This window comes from Prionailurus viverrinus, chromosome C1, assembly GCF_022837055.1.
Source record: "Prionailurus viverrinus isolate Anna chromosome C1, UM_Priviv_1.0, whole genome shotgun sequence".
Taxonomy (NCBI): domain Eukaryota; kingdom Metazoa; phylum Chordata; class Mammalia; order Carnivora; family Felidae; genus Prionailurus; species Prionailurus viverrinus.
The window spans coordinates 21087624-21106707 of NC_062568.1; the positions used below are offsets into that span (position 1 = coordinate 21087624).

A 19084-nucleotide genomic window follows, 5' to 3' on the forward strand; every position below is an offset into this window, starting at 1 on the left:
ATGAAGAGTACAATATAGTCTTGTAAAGCATTTTTCCAAATCATTAGGCTTGACTATATTTTTATTCACCAGCTGATTCTGCAGCCCAAATTGAATTTCCCAATTTTATTCCCTTCCCATTCAAGTAGCCTTACCACTGTTTACTGCTCCCACAATACCACTGGGCTAAGAAAACACAAGAATCAACTTGGGATGTACAATCTCATTAATATCTATTCTCAGGAAAATTATGAAGGAGGAAGTAAAAGCAGAGGTGAGGGACAGGATATTGTAAACTCTCACTGTCCTCCTTCTAGTCACGGGTATGTGGTGTGCCTTATATACAAAGAGCTGTTTTCAGAAAGCTGTTCTTTCTGTGTACAGAGATCCTATGTCAATATACTTTCTAACAGGGAGTCTGCAACAGATTTGCTTGAAGAATCCATTTCACTTTGCAAATGTATCATTTATTATTTTTTCTTTTTTATGTAATACAATTCAGTGAAAAAAATTCAGTGGCATTTGGGGAATTTAGTTCATGGTAGTGAAGTAAAGTGTCTTTGTGTTTTGGGATGTGAAGATTTTGTGTATGAAAAAAAATAGTGCCCTCCTCTCACAACAAGAAAAAGCAAGCAGATGGTGATGAGATATTGTCAAAGGAGGGGTCAGATGTTTCAGCTATGAGATGTGCCAACTAGAAGTTAAACTTACCTTTTATCACCTTGGTCTTTTGAACAGTCTTAAGAAAGAGTATATAATTGAGGTAACGTATGCAGGGCTCATTGGACACACTTATGAAATAGAACTAATTTCACAGATAACCACTCCAAGGAAACCGAACAAATAACAGGAAAAGTGTTGCACACTTTCTAGTTTACATCTTTCAGCATGCCAGCATTCAACTGAGGCAAAATTATTATGCACCCGGTTACCTCCTCCACTGGTCTCACTGTCACATGAGCTGACTTATAAAGGCCTTGACTCACTGGGATAGTGAACACCCAGTGGGCACTCAATATCCTGCTGCCAAGTGAATTAATCTCAAATCCATTCAGCAACAAACATCCCAATCAAGTATTAAGTCTGAAAAATTACATTAGAAATAGTAAAACAAGATGACAGAGGACCAAATGACAGCATTTGGCCAGATTTGCTCTTTCATACTGTTGGATTCCCTGAGCACTGAGAAAAAATATAATATTTAAGTTTATAGAGAGAGACTATAGTATATATACTATTTTTAATTTATATATATAAATTATATATGTATATATAAATATACATACACATATATAAAGAATTATATATACACATATAAAGAAACATAGGGTTGGCTAAAGATGATGATCATACCTTATCCCGAATTATTTTAGTCAGCATTCTTGTATCCACTCCATAAATTGCAGGGACCTATAAGAAAGAAAATTTGTAGTGACAGTGAAATTGGAGGAAATAAGATCCAGCATATTGTTTTCAAGTTACAAACTTAGCATCATCTATCTTCTTGAGCAGTAAATAATTTCCCTACTCCTTCTTTACTCTGACCCAGGGTGACTGTGTTGTCAGAACACGGTAAATTGCTGTTCCAATTGGGAACAGGACTCTGAATACCCAGGACCTTCCACAGAATAAAAAATGAGAAATTCTGAACATCAATCTTCTGCTATAGTTTCGTTTCTTTTAACACAAGATGTTAAAGAGGCAATGTTATATATTTATATTATTACATGTATTTATATAGATAAATAATGGATTTGTGAACTGCAGAAGCAATCTTATGTAAATACATGCAAATCCATGTTTTGAGCCAAATGTTCCTACTACCTACTACACACTCAACACATTTTTCTGAAGGTGCTTGCTAACTAATCAGGATGTAATAAGTTTGCCCATCCTATTAGGAAATCAGGCAATACCACCATTTGTTTTCTTTTCTTTGAGTAGTTTGGATAGAGACAGATATGGTAAAATAAAAGGGCGATGAGTTAGGAATCCGAAAAATAAGTTCTAATTTCTTTTCTTCCACCATTTATTTCAGTGATGTTTGAGCAACATGTTTTTCCTCACCTGTACATACATAGAAGGAGGTGAACTGATTACTCTCTTAGACCCTCTTCTACTCTATTCAAAGTGCATTTTTTAAAAATTTTTTAATGTATATTTATTTACTTTGAGAGAGGGGCAGAGAGAAAGGGGAAGAGAGAATCCCAAGCATGCCCTATGCTGTCAGTACATAGCCCCACAAAGGGCAAGATCTCACCAACTTTGAGATCTTGACCTGAGCCAAAATTAAGGGTTGGAGGCTTAACCAGCTGAGTCACCCAGGCGCCCCTATTCCAAGCACATTTTTTTTTAATTTTTTTTCAACGTTTATTTATTTTTGGGACAGAGAGAGACAGAGCATGAATGGGGGAGGGGCAGAGAGAGAGGGAGACACAGAATTGGAAACAGGCTCCAGCCTCTGAGCCATCAGCCCAGAGCCTGACGCGGGGCTCAAACTCACGGACTGCGAGATCGTGACCTGGCTGAAGTCGGACGCTTAACCGACTGCGCCACCCAGGCGCCCCCCAAGCACATTTTAAAAACAAACTAACAAGTCATGAATTAAGTTCTTGCTCAAACTGTTAGTTCTTATGCAGAGCAGCTGTCATGTCAGTTCCCTAATGACACAAAGGAAACACTAGAGCGAGGGTCTCCTCAATGACCATTACAAAAATTAGTTGTCTGGATAAGGGAAGTAAATTCAGATAATGGTTGAGAATAAAATAGTAGTAATTCAGGGGATGACATAAATGCTTTCTTCTCCCTTTCAAAATCTAGAAAGAATGAGACCCAGGAAGCCAAAATTAAGATTTCTTGATTTCTCAGAAAGGAGCAACATTTAGCCCCAATACACAGATGCTCATTGGCGTGGCAGAGCTTTCTCGGAATCATATTCTGCCAGTTACGGGCCCCGCACCAATCCAACAAAAAGCAGCTCCAGCAACACTGGAGATGAAGCCAAATATAGCGGGTCCCTTAACTTTAAGTACATCTGACATTCAAACCAGGAGAACCCTGTTACTTTAGTACAAAATAATACTTAAACTAAGGAAAGTATAACATAACGTTTTTAACCCTTTTCACGTACTACTTCAAATAAGATTATATCTAATTATGCGTCATAGAGGCACAACGTTTAAGCTAAAAGAAACTTAATAGCAATCTGTTTATGCTCTCATAAGAGTTAAAGATTTAGAAAGTGTGGTATGGTTACACGACCTGCACAAAATCACACAGCTAGTTGATGGTAAGGCTGGTACTAAAAGCCATTACAGAAATACATACCGTGGTCCTGGGTAAAAGGGGATGGGAAAATTAAGTGGCTCAAGAATATAGAAAATTCTAAAATTTTCTCTAGCCCCTTTCCTCAAAGAGAAGTGCTACCAAGCATGTGCCACCTAGTGGATTACACTAAAAATATGTGGTCCTCAGGGTTTAGAAGAGAATTGGTCAGAGAGAGAGAGAGAGAGAGAGAGAGAGAGAGAATTAGTCCAGACAGTGCAGCCTGGGTATTTCTCACCTTTTCTTCTTGTAGCCACTGCCCAAGACTCTTGTTAGCCAGCCAGTGGTGGTAGTCATTGCTATAGTTCAGAACCAGCAAACCTGCAACCTAGAAACAGAGTTGTTTGAAAGGCGTGACCACGAAATATTACACAATTCTTGTGACTTGTCGTAACAGTCAGTTTGCATTTTTTAAAAAATATGAGGCTTAAAATCCTTGGGACTTGAAGGAAAAGGAACAGGATCAACATTTTTCTCTTAAAATACATCACTGTTGCCTTAATTACCATGTTGAGGAAAAGTCTTAGCCCAGTTGCTAACTCCTGTCCCCGACTTCTCAGCACCCTGGTACCTTTTCTCCATGGAATTTATCAATAATCTAGTTAATAATCATTTGTTTAATGTACATGAAGAATAAATAATTTTTGGCTACATTTAAAGGAGACTGAGAAATACGGGGAAAATTGTGAGAAATAGGATTAATCTAAATGATCAGGCCAAGTCATTCAAAAATAGAGTGGCAAAAAAAACCACAAAAGAATGAAAACATAGAGTGATTAATTTGGAGTATACATTTTTTAATTGTTTATATGGTCCACATTCCTAATATTATCCAAATTTATTTTGATTAGGAAATCTTAATGTGTTTACTTTTAGAATGGCATACAAGTTATCTTTTATTCATCCTCTAAATAAGATAAGATTAAAAGGCAAATAGTTGATACAGAGTTGATTACCAAGGATCTTTTAAAGGGTAATTCATCACCATTTCTTGCAGCATAGTTGTCATTTAGACTCATAACAACATCTTTCCAAATTAAGCCAAGTTTCATCCAAGGCATTAAGAACAAATGCAAAGTGTCATGAAAAATGAAATTCAAAATAATGTTATGTTAAAAATTATTCTCATATACATAGGAATAAGGTTGAGAACATGAATTTAATGGTTTGTACTACAGTATTAGAGAGAAACTTTGCCCACCCTAGATTCTTAAAAATAAATCAACTATCCCTCCTTCAGTTGAGACTTCTTTTTTTATGTTTATTTACTTATTTTATTTATTTTTTTAATGTTTATTTCTGAGACAGAGAGAGACAGAGCATGAGTGGGGGAGGGGCAGAGAGAGAGGGAGACACAGAATCTGAAGCAGGCTCCAGGCTCTAAGATGTCAGCACAGAGCCCGACGCGGGGCTCGAACTCACAGACCATGAGATCACGACCTGAGCCGAAGTCGGACGCTTAACCGACTGAGCCACCCGGGTGCCCCTTATGTTTATTTATTTTTGAGAGAGACAGAGTGAGAGTGAGCAGGGGAGGGACAAAGAGAGAGGGAAACACAGAATCTGAAACAGGCTCGACTCCAAGCTGTCAGCACAGAGCCTGACGCGGGGCTTGAACTCACAAACTGTGAGATCATGACCTGAGCTGAAGTCAGATGCTCAACCTACTGAGCCACTGAGGCGCCCCAAGACTTCTTGTTTTTTTAGAGTAGACTCCACATCCAACATGGGGCCCAAACTCACGACCCTGAGATCAAGAGTTGCATGCTCTAGCGACCGAGCCAGGCAGACACCCCAGATGGAGACTTTTTAAATAGTCGTCGCTGGCACTACCTTAATTCCATCAGACTCCAAATATTTGCTGAGCCCCAGTTCATCCAGGGCAGTAGTGTCAGGGGCTCCTCCATTCCCAATAATGGGATTGGCCATGGTGAGAATCTGTCCCTTGTAGGCAGGGTCAGTAAGGGCTTCTGGGTACCTGAGTAAACACGTCAAAAAATTACCAACAAAAAAATGCACGTAACTACAAAACTACAACATACATACATGCTCTTAACTATTGAACCCTTGAAAATGACAGAACATGAGATTAAAATCCTGTAAACCTGCTTCTAGATTTTAGAAAATCTAGAAGATGAAAATGTATCCCATGATATGACTGATATGAAAAGACAAACTGATTCTTTTTTTTTTATTTTCATTTGAGTATAGTTGACACACAGTGTTGCATTAATTTTAGGCCTACAACATAGTAATTCAGCGTCTCTATGTGTTATGCTCTGCTCACAAGTGTAGCTACCATCTGTCATGACACAAGGCTATTACGGTATCACTGACCATATTCCCTCTGTGGTACCCTTTATTCCTGTGACTTATTTATTCTATAACTGGAAGCCTGTACTTTCCACTCTCCTTTACCCATTTTGCCCTTCCCCCACTCCTCTTTCTGGCAACCGTATAGTTTGTTCTCTGTACTTGTGGGTCTGATTCTGCTTTTAAAACAAATGGACTCTTAAGTACTAAGGCATATTCTCATAATTTTCATTCCCTCAATTTCTTAAAATTTTTTTTTAATTTTTTTTAATGTTTATTTATTTTTGAGACAGAGAGAGACAGAGCATGAACAGGGGAGGGGCAGAGAGAGAGGGAGACACAGAATCTGAAGCAGGCTCCGGGCTCTGAGCTGTCAGCACAGAGCCTGATGCGGGGCTTGAACTCACGGACCGTGAGATCATGACCTGAGCCGAAGTCGGACGCTTAACCAACCGAGCCACCCAGGCGCCCCCAATTTTTTTTTTCAACTTTTATTTATTTTTGGGACAGAGAGAGACAGAGCACGAGCAGGGGAGGGGCAGAGAGAGAGGGAGACACAGAATCGGAAACAGGCTCCAGGCTCTGAGCCATCAGCCCAGAGCCTGATGCGGGGCTCGAACTCACGGACCGTGAGATCGTGACCTGGCTGAAGTCGGACGCTTAACCGACTGTGCCACCCTTAAAAATTTTAATTCCTTACAATTTCCTTCACAGGGTCTTCATTGTTTTTTAATATTTTTTTTAAGTTTATTTATTTGAGAGAGAGAGAGAGAGTGCATGCACACAAGCAGAGAAGGGGCAGAGAGAGAGAAAGAAACCCAAGCAGGTTCCACACTGTCAGTGCAGAGCCCCACGTAGGGCTCGAACTCACGAATGGTGAGATCATGACCTGAGTCGAAACCAAGAGTCAGACGTTTAACCGACTGAGCCACCCAGACGCCCCATAGAGTCTTCATTTTTTAAATATTGTTCTATTTTTTTAAATTTTTTCTTTTCAACGTTTTTTATTTACTTTTGGGACAGAGAAAGACAGAGCATGAACGGGGGAGGGGCAGAGAGAGAGGGAGACACACAGAATCGGAAACAGGCTCCAGGCTCGGAGCCATCAGCCCAGAGCCTGACGTGGGGCTCGAACTCACAGACTGCGAGATCGTGACCTGGCTGAAGTCAGACACTTAACCGACTGCGCCACCCAGGCGCCCCAATATTGTTCTATTTAAAGTTTGCAGATATCCTGAAGTTTCCACTTGTCTACCAGACATGAGTCCAAACTAATATTTACTGTTAGGGCCAATATCACCAAAACATTAACTGTCAAATATTTTTAAGTTTTTTAAAAAATATCATTTAGGAAACTGAAGAGAATCCTTATTATATCAATGGTGGCTGCATGGGTATATATGTTTATTAAAATTCACTGAACATTTAAAATGAATGAATTAATATCTATACCAGAATTAATAACATAAATGTAGTAGGTTTTTATTTTAAAGTCCAGAGAAAGGGAAAAAAAAGATTACATGTATTCTATGAAAGAATTACTCAGTGAAGTTGATTTTTAACATAGCTTTAGAAAAAGGCATATAACTTGGAGTTATTATCAACTTAGAAAAGAAAATCAACCCCACAAAAGTTGACCTCAAGCACTTCTGACTTCTAAATCAAAAGACTCCAAACAACTAATTTAAAGTACTGATGTGGAATTAGGGAGGAATGCATTAGGTCTTTATTTGAAAATTAAAAACACATAAATTCTAGGGGCGCCTGGGTGGCTCAGTCGGTTAAGCGTCTGACTTCAGCTCAGGCCGTGATCTCACGGTTTGTGGGTTCGGGCCCCACGTCGGGCTCTGTGCCGACAGCTCAGAGCCTGGAGCCTGCTTTGGACTCTGTGTCTCCCTCTCTCTCTCTGCCCCTCCCCTGCTCTATGTCTCTCTCTCAAAATAATAAATAAAAACACATATACTCTCATTTTTATTATATATATACATATATATATGCATATATATCACTCTTATTCTTAGTAGTAAGGAACATTATTCCAGTAAATACCAGGTGTTATCTATAACTATTCCATGCACTGGAATCTATTGCAAGTGTGGCCCCCTTCTCGCATTTTCACTTTCTGTAGAATGAGTTAAACCAAATCTTTCTTGTAGATTATTAGTGAAAATGAATGTAAGTGCTAAGGGGGACAGAATCAACAACCTTGAAACCAATACAGTTCAACACAGGAAGTAGTCAACATAAATTCTTCAACCCCATCCAGACAAGCTCCTCCCAGAACTACTTTTGTCAATAGAACACTTAGTCTTTCAGCTCAGCAAACCCTTAGGTGACTAGGTGCTCTCATACTTATCCACACCTCCATCAGCTAATTTCTCAGATGCCTTTCACCTGTCAGGAACTGCCAATTTTTTTAACCAAGGCTTATATACAATAAAAATGCATTTCTTGAAGATGAAAAACAAAATAACACCTTTAATTACCAACCACCTTACTGTGTGAGCCACACAATGAATGAAAACAACAGTTCTCAATGGAAAATAGGGTCCGTGGACTAATCTACTAATGAGTGCCTTTTCTTACATCAGAAACATCTTTAATTAATTTAATTTTACTTCCCTTTCTTCTTTCTCTCCATAAAAGAACTGGCCATTCCCTTTAAACATATGCTTACAATACTCTCTCCAGTAAATGAATAAATACAGCTTGTCCTAGAGAACTGCAGCATTAGAAGCAAATTAATCCATCAGGTCCTGTTTGACTTTTGTGATGTGACAAGATTTATTACCCATAATCTATCACAGAGAAGAAAACTCTAGTGCCCTCCATCATTCTGATCTATATTAAACAGTTGTCTGTTGGCAGGTATATTAACACAGCTAGTAATTAGTGCTGTCGAAAAGCTTAAATAATTGCCTGGTGAAGCAAAACTTTGCAAACAGCTTTCATACACTGTAATTTAATGTTCTCACCAGTGGAACTATTTTAAAACCCATCTAATATTCTTTATTTCAAACGGAGAGCCAAGAGTTTAGAGAAGAATATATGTTAATAGTATAATGGAAGTTTGGCCAGTGGATAATCTCAATATCCATTAACTCAATGTGTCCGTGTCTTTATAAAGTTAACTGAATTTTCCCAAAGAATGTATTAAATATTCTATGCTATAGAAGTTTAGTCCACCGAGTCTCTAATGGAAACCTCTTGAAACCATCCGGTCATATTTTTTAAAGAACTCGTATGTTTTTTTTTTTTAATCCCAACTATAAATTACTATCTAATCCAGCATCCTCATTTTTGTATGTGGAAACTATGATTCAGAAAGGTTAAGGGATTTTCTCAATATTGTATAACCAGTTGTCATTGAAGTTTAGACCAGAACTTCAGCCTCCTGGTTCCCAGATGAACAAATATTTGTTGGCTAGATAAGAACAGCTACGTGATTTCTGTAGCAGCTCTTATCTTTGTTGCTGTATATCTATTAGCAGATCTTAAATACTAAGTTGGGTTTCAGTTGACAATTTTGAAAATGTCAGATCCATGAACCTGCTCTCCTTTTGATTGGTTCAAGAAAATAAATGTACCTGTTATTTCGCCTTTCTTATTACAGTGTGAATTTACATAGAATATCTAAGAAATGTCTCAGCTCCTTACAGTAGTTCATATTAGATGTGCAAATCTGACTCTTAACTTCACTGAAGGAATGACACTAGAATGAGATACCCATCCTTTTCCTTGCTCCATACCTTTCCTTGCAGAAGCCACTTACTAATCTAACAGAACCTGTCACCTCGGACCCTAGTTTTCTAGAATTACTTGTATTCCTTATTTCCAGGGTAATACCAGGGTCCATGTTCTCTTTCATTTACAGCAGCAGGGAGGAGTTTGTGTCCCTGCCTTCTTTCCGGGATGGCTAGACTAGACAACATACAGGCGCAGTGTGATGTCAGGACAACATGCAATCTTAGCACAATGTGATGATTTCAGCCTACCACCATGAGTAAGATCATCTCGTTATTCCTCTGCATAAAGGAAGAATAAAACCTTGGCACACGAGCATTACTCACCCTGCTAGGCCAGTATTAAAAACCACTTCACCAGCAACAGAGGATGGATGGCCAAAGGAGTAGCCTTTCATCTTTGTTCCATCTTCCAGGACAATGTGTGCTGTCTGTGCCTAAAGGAACAGATTCACGAATCTTAGCAGAATACAAAACACGAGGCACAACTAGTTGAAAAATATCCAAAGATACAATATGCAAATGTATTAAATAAATGTACAGTACATTTGATGAAACCGTACTGCCTATATTTGGAGTTGCGCTCCTGTTCCTTGTCACTTTTCTTCAAACCTGTGGCTCTTGTCACTGGAAGGTGTTTTATTTTGTTTTGCTTGAAAGAGGAACTGCAGCATGTTGATACATTGTATATTCCGAATCTACTTGTAGAGTTACTGACAATCCAAAAATATTTCAGTTGAGCTGAAATGCTATGTGTCTATCTTTTGCCCCCTTAATATTTCATAGCTATGCTCAAGTATAGCTTTAAGGGTAGTTCATGAGTTTGCAAAAACATTGCGTATTGTACCAGACAGCTCATCACCACTCTGAGGTTTAGAGCTAGAAGGAATATTCAAGATTATCCATCAAATTGTGTTCCAGAGAACTCTTGTATTTGATTTCATGCTCCCAAGGCCTGCCCCTCCACACTAGCTTTATGGTCATAAAGAAGCTGAAACCTTATCGCTCTATTAATACTGACACAGAAGCAAGCACTATGAAACATCTAAAAATAGATCACATTATATTTTTTAGTAGAGTTAATGATATCCATGTCTGGTTCTCTTTTTAGAGTCCAAGGCATTCTGAATTTGATAACTTCACCATGCTAATCTTTGAACTAGCTTCTGTAAATTCTTGGCTAAGAAGACGGACAATGAGGAAACTTATCTAAGAAGCAGACATTGGCCACTCTTCAAAAATACCCTAAATTCTATTGTTGAAACAATTTAGGTCAAATCTCAATTTCCATAAAATTCAGGGAAGAGAGAAATGTGTTAAACTGTACTTTGCAATTCAAAATATAGACTCTGTAAGAAACTACAGGACAAAATAAGTGAAACATGGTTTTAAAAAATAAGATGAGGAAAAACATCTCTGCAAGAATTGAGGAAATTTGATTAATTTTTAGCATAAAATTTTAAGATTGAAGATGGCATTATGCTTATATTTAAGAGTGTTTTTCTTAAGATATACACTGAAATACTTAAGGATAAAATAATTTCCTTCAAAATATTCAGGGGTTAGGGCAAATGGGTAGAGATATGAAACAAATTCAGCCATGAGTTGAAATTGATGAAGTAAGGGAGATCAGTGTGCAGGTCCTTCTGCAAAGATTAAGTGCGGCCATTAAAGAGAAACATGAATTCTCTACTTGCTTTCTCTTACATTTTTAGGACTGGACTCATAGTGTCTAACCCTTTTGCGCCCTGCCATCCACACCCCCCCCACACACACACACACCAACCTGGTATATAGCTGAAACTCAGTAAGTGATTTCCAGACCTCTGTTACTATATTCCTCTAACTTTGCAACAGGCACTCAGTTATTCAAGTGCTAAAATGGAAAACCCTGATTATTTTACTATAGAAGTCTTCTCTGTAGAAATACAATGTGTCTTTTAGGTACAAAGTCCACAAATCTCTGGCCATTGGAATGATGCTCTTTGTATAAAGTAGTGTTTGATCATCTTTAAACCAATATACCCTGTGCCTAAATATTATTTATATGTGGGTATGCATACACACAAAATACTTGCAAGCAAAATATTTTAGTATTTCCTATTAAAATTGATATGTTTGGGGCACCTTGGTGGCTCAGTCAGTTAAGCAGCTAACTCTTAATTACAGCTCGGGTCATGATCTCACAGACCCTGGGGTCAGGTCCCGCATGGGGCTCTGTGCTGACAGTATGGAGCCTGCTTGGGATTCTCTCTCTCTCTCTCTCTCTCTCTCTCTCTCTCTCTCTCTCTTCCCCCTCCCTCCCTCCCTCTCTTTCAAAATAAATAAATATATTAACTTTAACAATATTTTTTAAAAAAAGAATTTTCTTTAAAAAAAGATTTTCTCTCCTCTACCCCTACCCTGCTCTCTCTCTCTTTTCCTCTCTCAATAAAATAAAATAAAATAGACATATTTAAGGTATTTCTCTCAACCAGAAAGTTCTTGTTTTTAATTGGAGGTACTATGCACGGATTGAAAACACATACTTCTGAGAAATGTGGACAAAATGCTGTCTGCACATCTTGTATGTGTTTCTGACTATGAGTGTGTGTGCATCCATAGGCAAAGTTAGCCAAAAGAATATTGTCCTTTACTTGGCGTAAAAATTACCTTTGAGATAAGTTTTTGTTTTATGTATAGTCTTGGAACCAGTGTTCGAGATCTCAAGCTTCACACTTTACCTTTGAATAGTTATCATTTATCTTCTCAGCAACTAAACTAAAAAAGCTTTTGGAATTACTGAGCACAAAGGAAACCACAATGAGTAATTAACGTAATATGAGTGATGACAGGACTTCCATACAAGTTCTGGATTCTGCTTCTATACACAGGAAGTCAGCTTTGCATGTCACTTTTTCTAACAGCATGATTCTCTTATCTCGCATTTCATTTCAATTTGTCAACTATTGTTTATTTACAACTCAAGACCCAGGTGGAGGATTTTAGGAAGTAAGAGTGCTAAAATTATTACAAGCTAATCAAATGTCTATGGTGATAGTTCTCAGTAGGGGTATTTTTAATGGGAAAATTTCCCACATATCTCTGACATATTTCACTAGGCGAAACTCTTTGGTCCAAGTAATGAAAATTCACTGTCAAAAAAAAAAAAAAGTCTTCTACTAAAAATATTTTCTGTTCTTCAGGAAGTCATGTGTAACCTACATGCTTTCACAAAATGGAAGGAGGGAAGCAAACATTTTCCTAAACGATATATAACTTTGATAGAACTTATAATAAACTTAGTTGGCAAAATGAGGGCCAACTACAAATTTCCACTGTTTTCTATACACCAGTTTATCTATCCTACTCTAAGCCCCACTTGCCTAAAATATCATCTCTGTTTTCATTTTTCTTTCTTTTCTCTTCTCATCTAAGAGTTTTAAATTTTCTGATCTCTAGGTTAGGCACCATCTAATTATTTTAAAGAAAGGTAAAAATTAACATAAGCAAATCCAACTCCTGCTAGCCTGTTCCTACAAATCTATGTGGTATTTTTCTTTCTCTCTCCATGGGACTGGTTTCCTACTTTGCTTTCAGTCTTTTAAAGATATATTTGAGGAGACATTTACTGTTGCCCGAAATAGTCCCTGAGATTCTGTTCAATATGTCTTTTTGATCCTTTAATTATATTTTTTGTTCTTTTTGGCAGCTTTTATAGATCTTCCAATCCTCTTTGTCACTACACATTACATTGTTACAAGGCTTCTGTTTATTGCCTATAGTACCCTTTATATTCCACTTAACTACATGGGTCTCTGATGAGTCTAAAATGATGAGTGCCAATTGACTTATCTATGAATTGATAGAGGAACTCTGAACAAAGAGCTATTATTTGGAATCCCCTCTTCTAGCTAATAGTTCCCCAAATGCTATTTCATTCCAATGAGTCCAAAAGAAATCACCTTGTTACCATTATACAATATTTTAGTAGCCTCAGTCCTAGTAGAAAGATGTCCGTAGCCTAGAAATTAGATGGTAACATTAAGTGATAATTTAAGTGCTTACTGCAAGAGCACTTTAATACTTTGAATGCTAAAAGTACAAAGGAAACCTTATTGAAGAGAAGCCTATACACTCATAGAATGTCAGTAATAGTAACCAAGTATAAATAAATATGAATTCTACTAAGCAAATGACCTCTATCACAACATGGTCTCTGTGTGTTTAATAAAAATGTATATGCCAATAATACCATTTAGACATTCCGTTCAAAACGTCATCGAGCTCCTACCATGTGCCAAGTCCTACCCTAGTCTCTGGAAATACATGGACAAATGTCCCCAGGCATCCCCTCTAATAAAAGGACTAGATATGTGCATGAATGCACTTCTGTCTACAAAGAAGAAACCTCAAAAAGAATAGCATTGATGCACCTAGAGATACAAAGATACATAAAATATCCTTTCCTTCAGAAAATGTCTCTTTAATACAAGAATTCACCCTTCCTTTTCCATCTATGCTTTAAGTAATAAAAATTAAAATTTTACAGAGGTGCCTGGGTGGTTCAGACAGTTAAGCATACGACTATTTTTTTATTTTGAATGTTTATTTATTTTTGAGAGAGAGACAGAGAAACAGAGCACAAGCAGGTGAGGGGCAGAGAGAGAGAGGGAGACACAGAATCCAAAGCAGGCTCTAGGCTCTGAGCTGTCAGCACAGAGCCTGATGCAGGGTTCCAATTCACAAACCTGAGCCAAAGTCAGACGCTTAACCGACTGAGTCACCCATGTGCCCCAAGCATCTGAGTTGATTTTGGCTCAGGTCATGATCTCAGTTCATTTTGGCTCAGTTCATGAGATCCAGCCCTACTTTGGGTCCTGCACTGATGGCATGGAGCCTGCTTGAGATTCTTTCTTCCCTTTCTCTCTCTACCCTTCCTCCACTCTCTCTCTGTCTCTTGCTCACTTTCTCTCTCAAAATAAATAAATAAGCATTAAAAAAGTTAAAATTTTATGAAAGAAATTCATGTCAAAGTTTGAATATAAAGTCCAAAATGTAAGGACTCCTTCAAGTCTGTTCAAATGTCATCCATGCTCTTGGCGAGACCTACCTTTACCGTTCTATTTAAAATTACAGTATAGCCCCCAGTGCTCTGTTTAGTCTTTCCTTCCTTTATAGCAGTCATTACCTCCTAACATATTATCCAGCATCTTATTTATTATCTACTTCATCCCACTAGAAAACAAACTTCATGTGGGCAGAGTATTAGGTCAGCTTCGTTCACTGGAAAGAAGTAGCCAACATCATTAGTAGTTGATCTAAAGACAACATCAGTGCCTGGCCCAGAGTAGACAACTGTTTAATTTTTGTTGCAGGAATAAAGACTCACTGAGTATAAATCGGAAGAAAATAACATAATAAAATATTGTAAATCATTACCATTATCATCATTATTCAGTTTTTAGTTTGTTCAAGGTATAAATTTAAAAATAAGCAAGTACTTGTTTTGAGTTGCCTTTTCAATATGCTTAACTAAGAATGCTTTTCTATAATACCTTTAGTCTCATAATGTGGAGATATTCTATATGCTAACTAACTAGACTTTAAATAAAAACTTGAAACAAAAAAAATAATGTGGAGATATGGTGTTGGGAAAGAGATGTGAGTGGTGTTGAGGGAAAAGAGGGTGAGGAAAGGAAAAATCAGTGGCTAGTTATACCCGGATATGCATGCTGAATATGTGGTATATAAGTGTACAAACCCATGTTGTGCTGAGTTAAGACAAATATCATGAAAATTCAAAACAAAAGATCATTTGTATCAATTTACTAGGCATTTCACATGAAAGAGCCTGAAAGCGCTTGAACTACTTAACAAACTGTTTCATTCCCTATTTCACTTTGTAAATATAGACACAGAATGAGAAAACTCTCCTTACCTAGTATATTCTACAATATTGGTGGTATGGGAAGAAAATACTGTTTTATTCTATTTAACTTTAGAATAATTTATACAAGTGAATATTGAAGAAAAATTATTTTGTTTCTCATATTATTCTCAGATATTAAAAATATGAATTTGCTGAAGCAAATTCAAGCAAAAGGTCTAAGGTGAACTCAAAGGGATCAAAAGTTATTTTGAACACTGAAAACTATTTACTCCTTGATCACCAAATTAGTTGAATAAACATGTATTATTATCCACCTTGCTCAATTAGAAATTGAAGTCTAACTTGCTCTTGCCTCTTTGTTAATCGTTGTAGAGCAATACAAGTAAGCAATAAATTCTAAAGCGAGTTGAATCTGACCCTGTTTGGTGGAATTGTGAAGGATTTTCATTTGGTTTGCTCTCACTAGACATAGGAAACAACTATTATCCTTCCAAATGTGAATACTTATATGAGCATTAATTGCAGATGGCTACTTTGGATTTTTCCATGTTTTTCTTTTTTCTTGTTGTTGTTGTTGACCTGGGGTGAACAAGTCTCAATTCTTTTGACATGACTTTACAGTTCTTCATTTTCCTTTTTCCCCTCTTCGTCTTTAGCTAATATTCCAATAACTTTTCTTAGTAAAACCTTCATGAAAATTAAATTCCATGTGTGAAAGGATCCACTTAGTGGCTTAATTTTAATTGAGTACTCATTTTCATTATACTGTAATTCTTCATCACTAATTAAATGCATATGAAATTACAATAATATTCTTCAAATCTCAAGATCATAGCCAGTAAAAAAACTTAACTTTTAGTTTACTATCTAATTTTAGATTTAAGTACCTCAAAGTCAAATGACTAGTTAAATGTTGTTGTTACAAACTTTTACTTATGTTGACTCAACCAAATTCACAATAAATTTCTGAAATATAACAAAGAAGTTTTGGGTTTTATCTGTACCAGTCTTCAGCTTAACAGTTAAGAGATATTTAAACTGCTTTAGTTAATCGAATGTAAATCAATCCTTTTTCTCCACTCAATGTCATTTATCAACCCAACTAAAGGTATAGTCCTTTAGCCTACTAAAGGTAACAAGGAGAGAAACCTTAGAACAAGGGACAGCAGAATAAGAAGCATCTATCTGGGACTCTCATTTCAATAAGGTCAGTTACATTGGGTTTGCCAAATGCTTAGATCACAGATTTTGAAAGGCAAAATAACTATCCATTATAAATATATGAATACATATAGGCATTTAAGGATAAGAGTAGAGTATAATTTACCATTCAACCAGGGGAGGAATTATTTTAAGTATAGAGAGGGCAGACTTTAGGGAAAAAAAATTCATAGACTATGATCAATCACTTCCTCTACCCTGGCCCCATCCATTCTAGTCCATGCACAGCCATTAGGGACTGTTTAAAATTGTGCTCAGTGTAAGGGAAGGAGAGGTAATATAAATATAAATGAGGTTGGGTTGGAGAGAGAAATTTTGACCATCTCTCCCACCTTTCACCATTTGGCTTTCTCTTTCCCTCCCTATACCCTTCCTGGTAAAATATGGATTTCACTGTTTTTATTTGTTTATTTGTTTGTTTTGTTTCATTTTGTTTTGTTTTTGCTTTTTGTTCACTTAATTTGGGTTTGGGGTTTTGTAAATGTGAATAATTGTTGTGTGTTAAAGGTCGGTTCCACAGATGCCTTTGGAGACTCTGTCAGAAAACCAAGCCTTGAAGAGCCATCGTGATTCAGGTATGCCCAATTTCTCACCCTCATCCGTGCACTCTCTTTTTCCTATTTACCCAAATTCCACCACTTGTTAGAAACCCAAGCTTGAGCATCTTTGTGCATTAACCAAACAAGCAATGGAAAACCTGTCCCTTCCCAAATTAAGGCTAAACAAAAATTGGCACTTATAATTTACTGTCCCATATCCAAGTATATGACTAATTTCCCCAATAAGATTATAGGCAACACCAGACAACGTCAAGGATAGAGAGCCTGCCTTATCTGTCCAACACAGCATCACCAGCATATAATACAATGCCTGGCACATAGTGGATGATTGGAGAAACCATTTTATACCTCTCTGAATTCGTACCATGGCCCATGAAGTTAACTTTCAGAGACTTTGGAAAGGTCATTTAACCCTAAGTCTACAAGGGAGAATTAGAAGGAATGATTGATGATTTTGCGAAATGGAATTGAGCAAGACTTGCTCAGCCCTTTTTAAGTTTCTTTTCAAAAAAGCCTGTTCTCAGTTGTACATCAAGGTGGGAGAGCTTCAGTTGTAAGTGAATACGTTTGACTCAGGGACTAGGAGGTCTGAGAAGTCTGGTTACAGATCTAGGCCCTGTTTTCTAAACAGCTTTAACAGTAATAAAGCTGATATTCAGATTGCTACCTGTTTGAATACTGTGTCTTATTTCTGTATTGATTCTAAATATAGAGGTTGAGAGAAGATATTATTATCACCCCTAAAATTTTACCAGTAGTAAATACCTAGCAAATACTGATTAGTTGAATGAATGAATGAATGAATGATGAATGAATGAAAAACTATCACCTGGTAAAGATGCTACCTAGTTGTATTTTTGTTTCTCTGTAACATAATTGGCTTGAAAATCGCACTCCTGCTTTGCTCCAGTCATATTTTAACTATTCCTCTTAGGCACTGCTCACAAAGGTAAGAAGCAATGGGCAATGTACAGCTGTCTTTAATTCCATGTGATTTATTTCCTGGGAGACTAGTTAAGGGAATAAAGAACACCTGCCTTCATAGTATTTTCTTTTCCATATTCTACCAACTAGAGATGTAAATGGGTATAGCAATTCCTCTTTATAAAGCCATTAAATCATAATTAAGCTTTATTCACACTTCAGTAAAATTACTTTAGTCAGATAATCTACTAACTCTTTAGCAGAGTACCACTAAATGATTAAATAATGAATTCAGTAAAACAGAAAAAAATGTAAGCATACACTCCCTTCTACACCCATCTTCCTATTGTTTCCTTTAATACTGAAAATTATAAACTTTAATACTGAAAATAATAAACATCTATTTTTTTTCATTTTATACCTGATATATTTTTGCTTTAATTCACATTGTGAATTGTTATTTCATGTGTCTTACTTTTGTTGATCTCCTTTATAAAATGTAGATTTCTAATTCAAAATTTTTCTGGTAATGGTTGGTTTTACATGTCTTTCAGATCCAAAGATATTAAGTCTAATAGTAAGATGTTGGCGTTTCAGTGTCTCTCTCTTTGGCATCTTTTTCTAACATCCCTTGGGAGTAACAACTTTCAAATCACATCTGGTCTTACAGGCTAGATAATAAACTTACTTAAATAATTACTACTGCAATGAAAAATAATTCTGCCATTAATTAGAATGAAGAATGATGCAGCCACTATGGAAAATAGTATGGAAATTTTTCCAAAAAGTTCAAACTGGGCTACTATAAAATCCAGCAATCCTACTTCAGAATATTTACCCAAAGAATTGAAATCAGGATCTCAAAGAGATATTAGCACCTCATGTTCATTGCAGCACTATCCACAGTAGCCAAGATATGGAAGAAACCTAAGTATACATCAACAGATGACTAGATAAAGAAAATGCAGCATATACATACAATGAAATATTACGCATCTTTAAAAAAAGGAAGGAGATCCTGTCATAGATGGCAACATGGATAGACCTGGAGGAGAGTATGTTAAGTGAAATAAACCAGTCACAGAAAGACAAATACTGTATGATTCCACCTATACAAGATATTTGAAATAATCAAACCCAAAGAATCA

At 36.8% G+C, this 19084-nt stretch overlaps 1 protein-coding gene across 2 annotated transcripts in view; it reads right to left on the reverse strand.

Moving 5' to 3' along the window:
• CPS1 (carbamoyl-phosphate synthase 1) overlaps positions 1-19084 on the reverse strand; it is a 370424-nt gene that overhangs the window by 97351 nt on the left and 253989 nt on the right. For both annotated transcript variants that reach the window (XM_047870099.1, XM_047870100.1), the window contains 4 exons: positions 9687-9796; positions 5137-5281; positions 3542-3631; positions 1333-1389 (listed from right to left, as the gene is read on the reverse strand). In XM_047870099.1, the coding sequence (XP_047726055.1) occupies positions 1333-1389; positions 3542-3631; positions 5137-5281; positions 9687-9796 (402 nt within the window). The remainder of the gene's footprint in view (positions 1-1332; positions 1390-3541; positions 3632-5136; positions 5282-9686; positions 9797-19084) is intronic.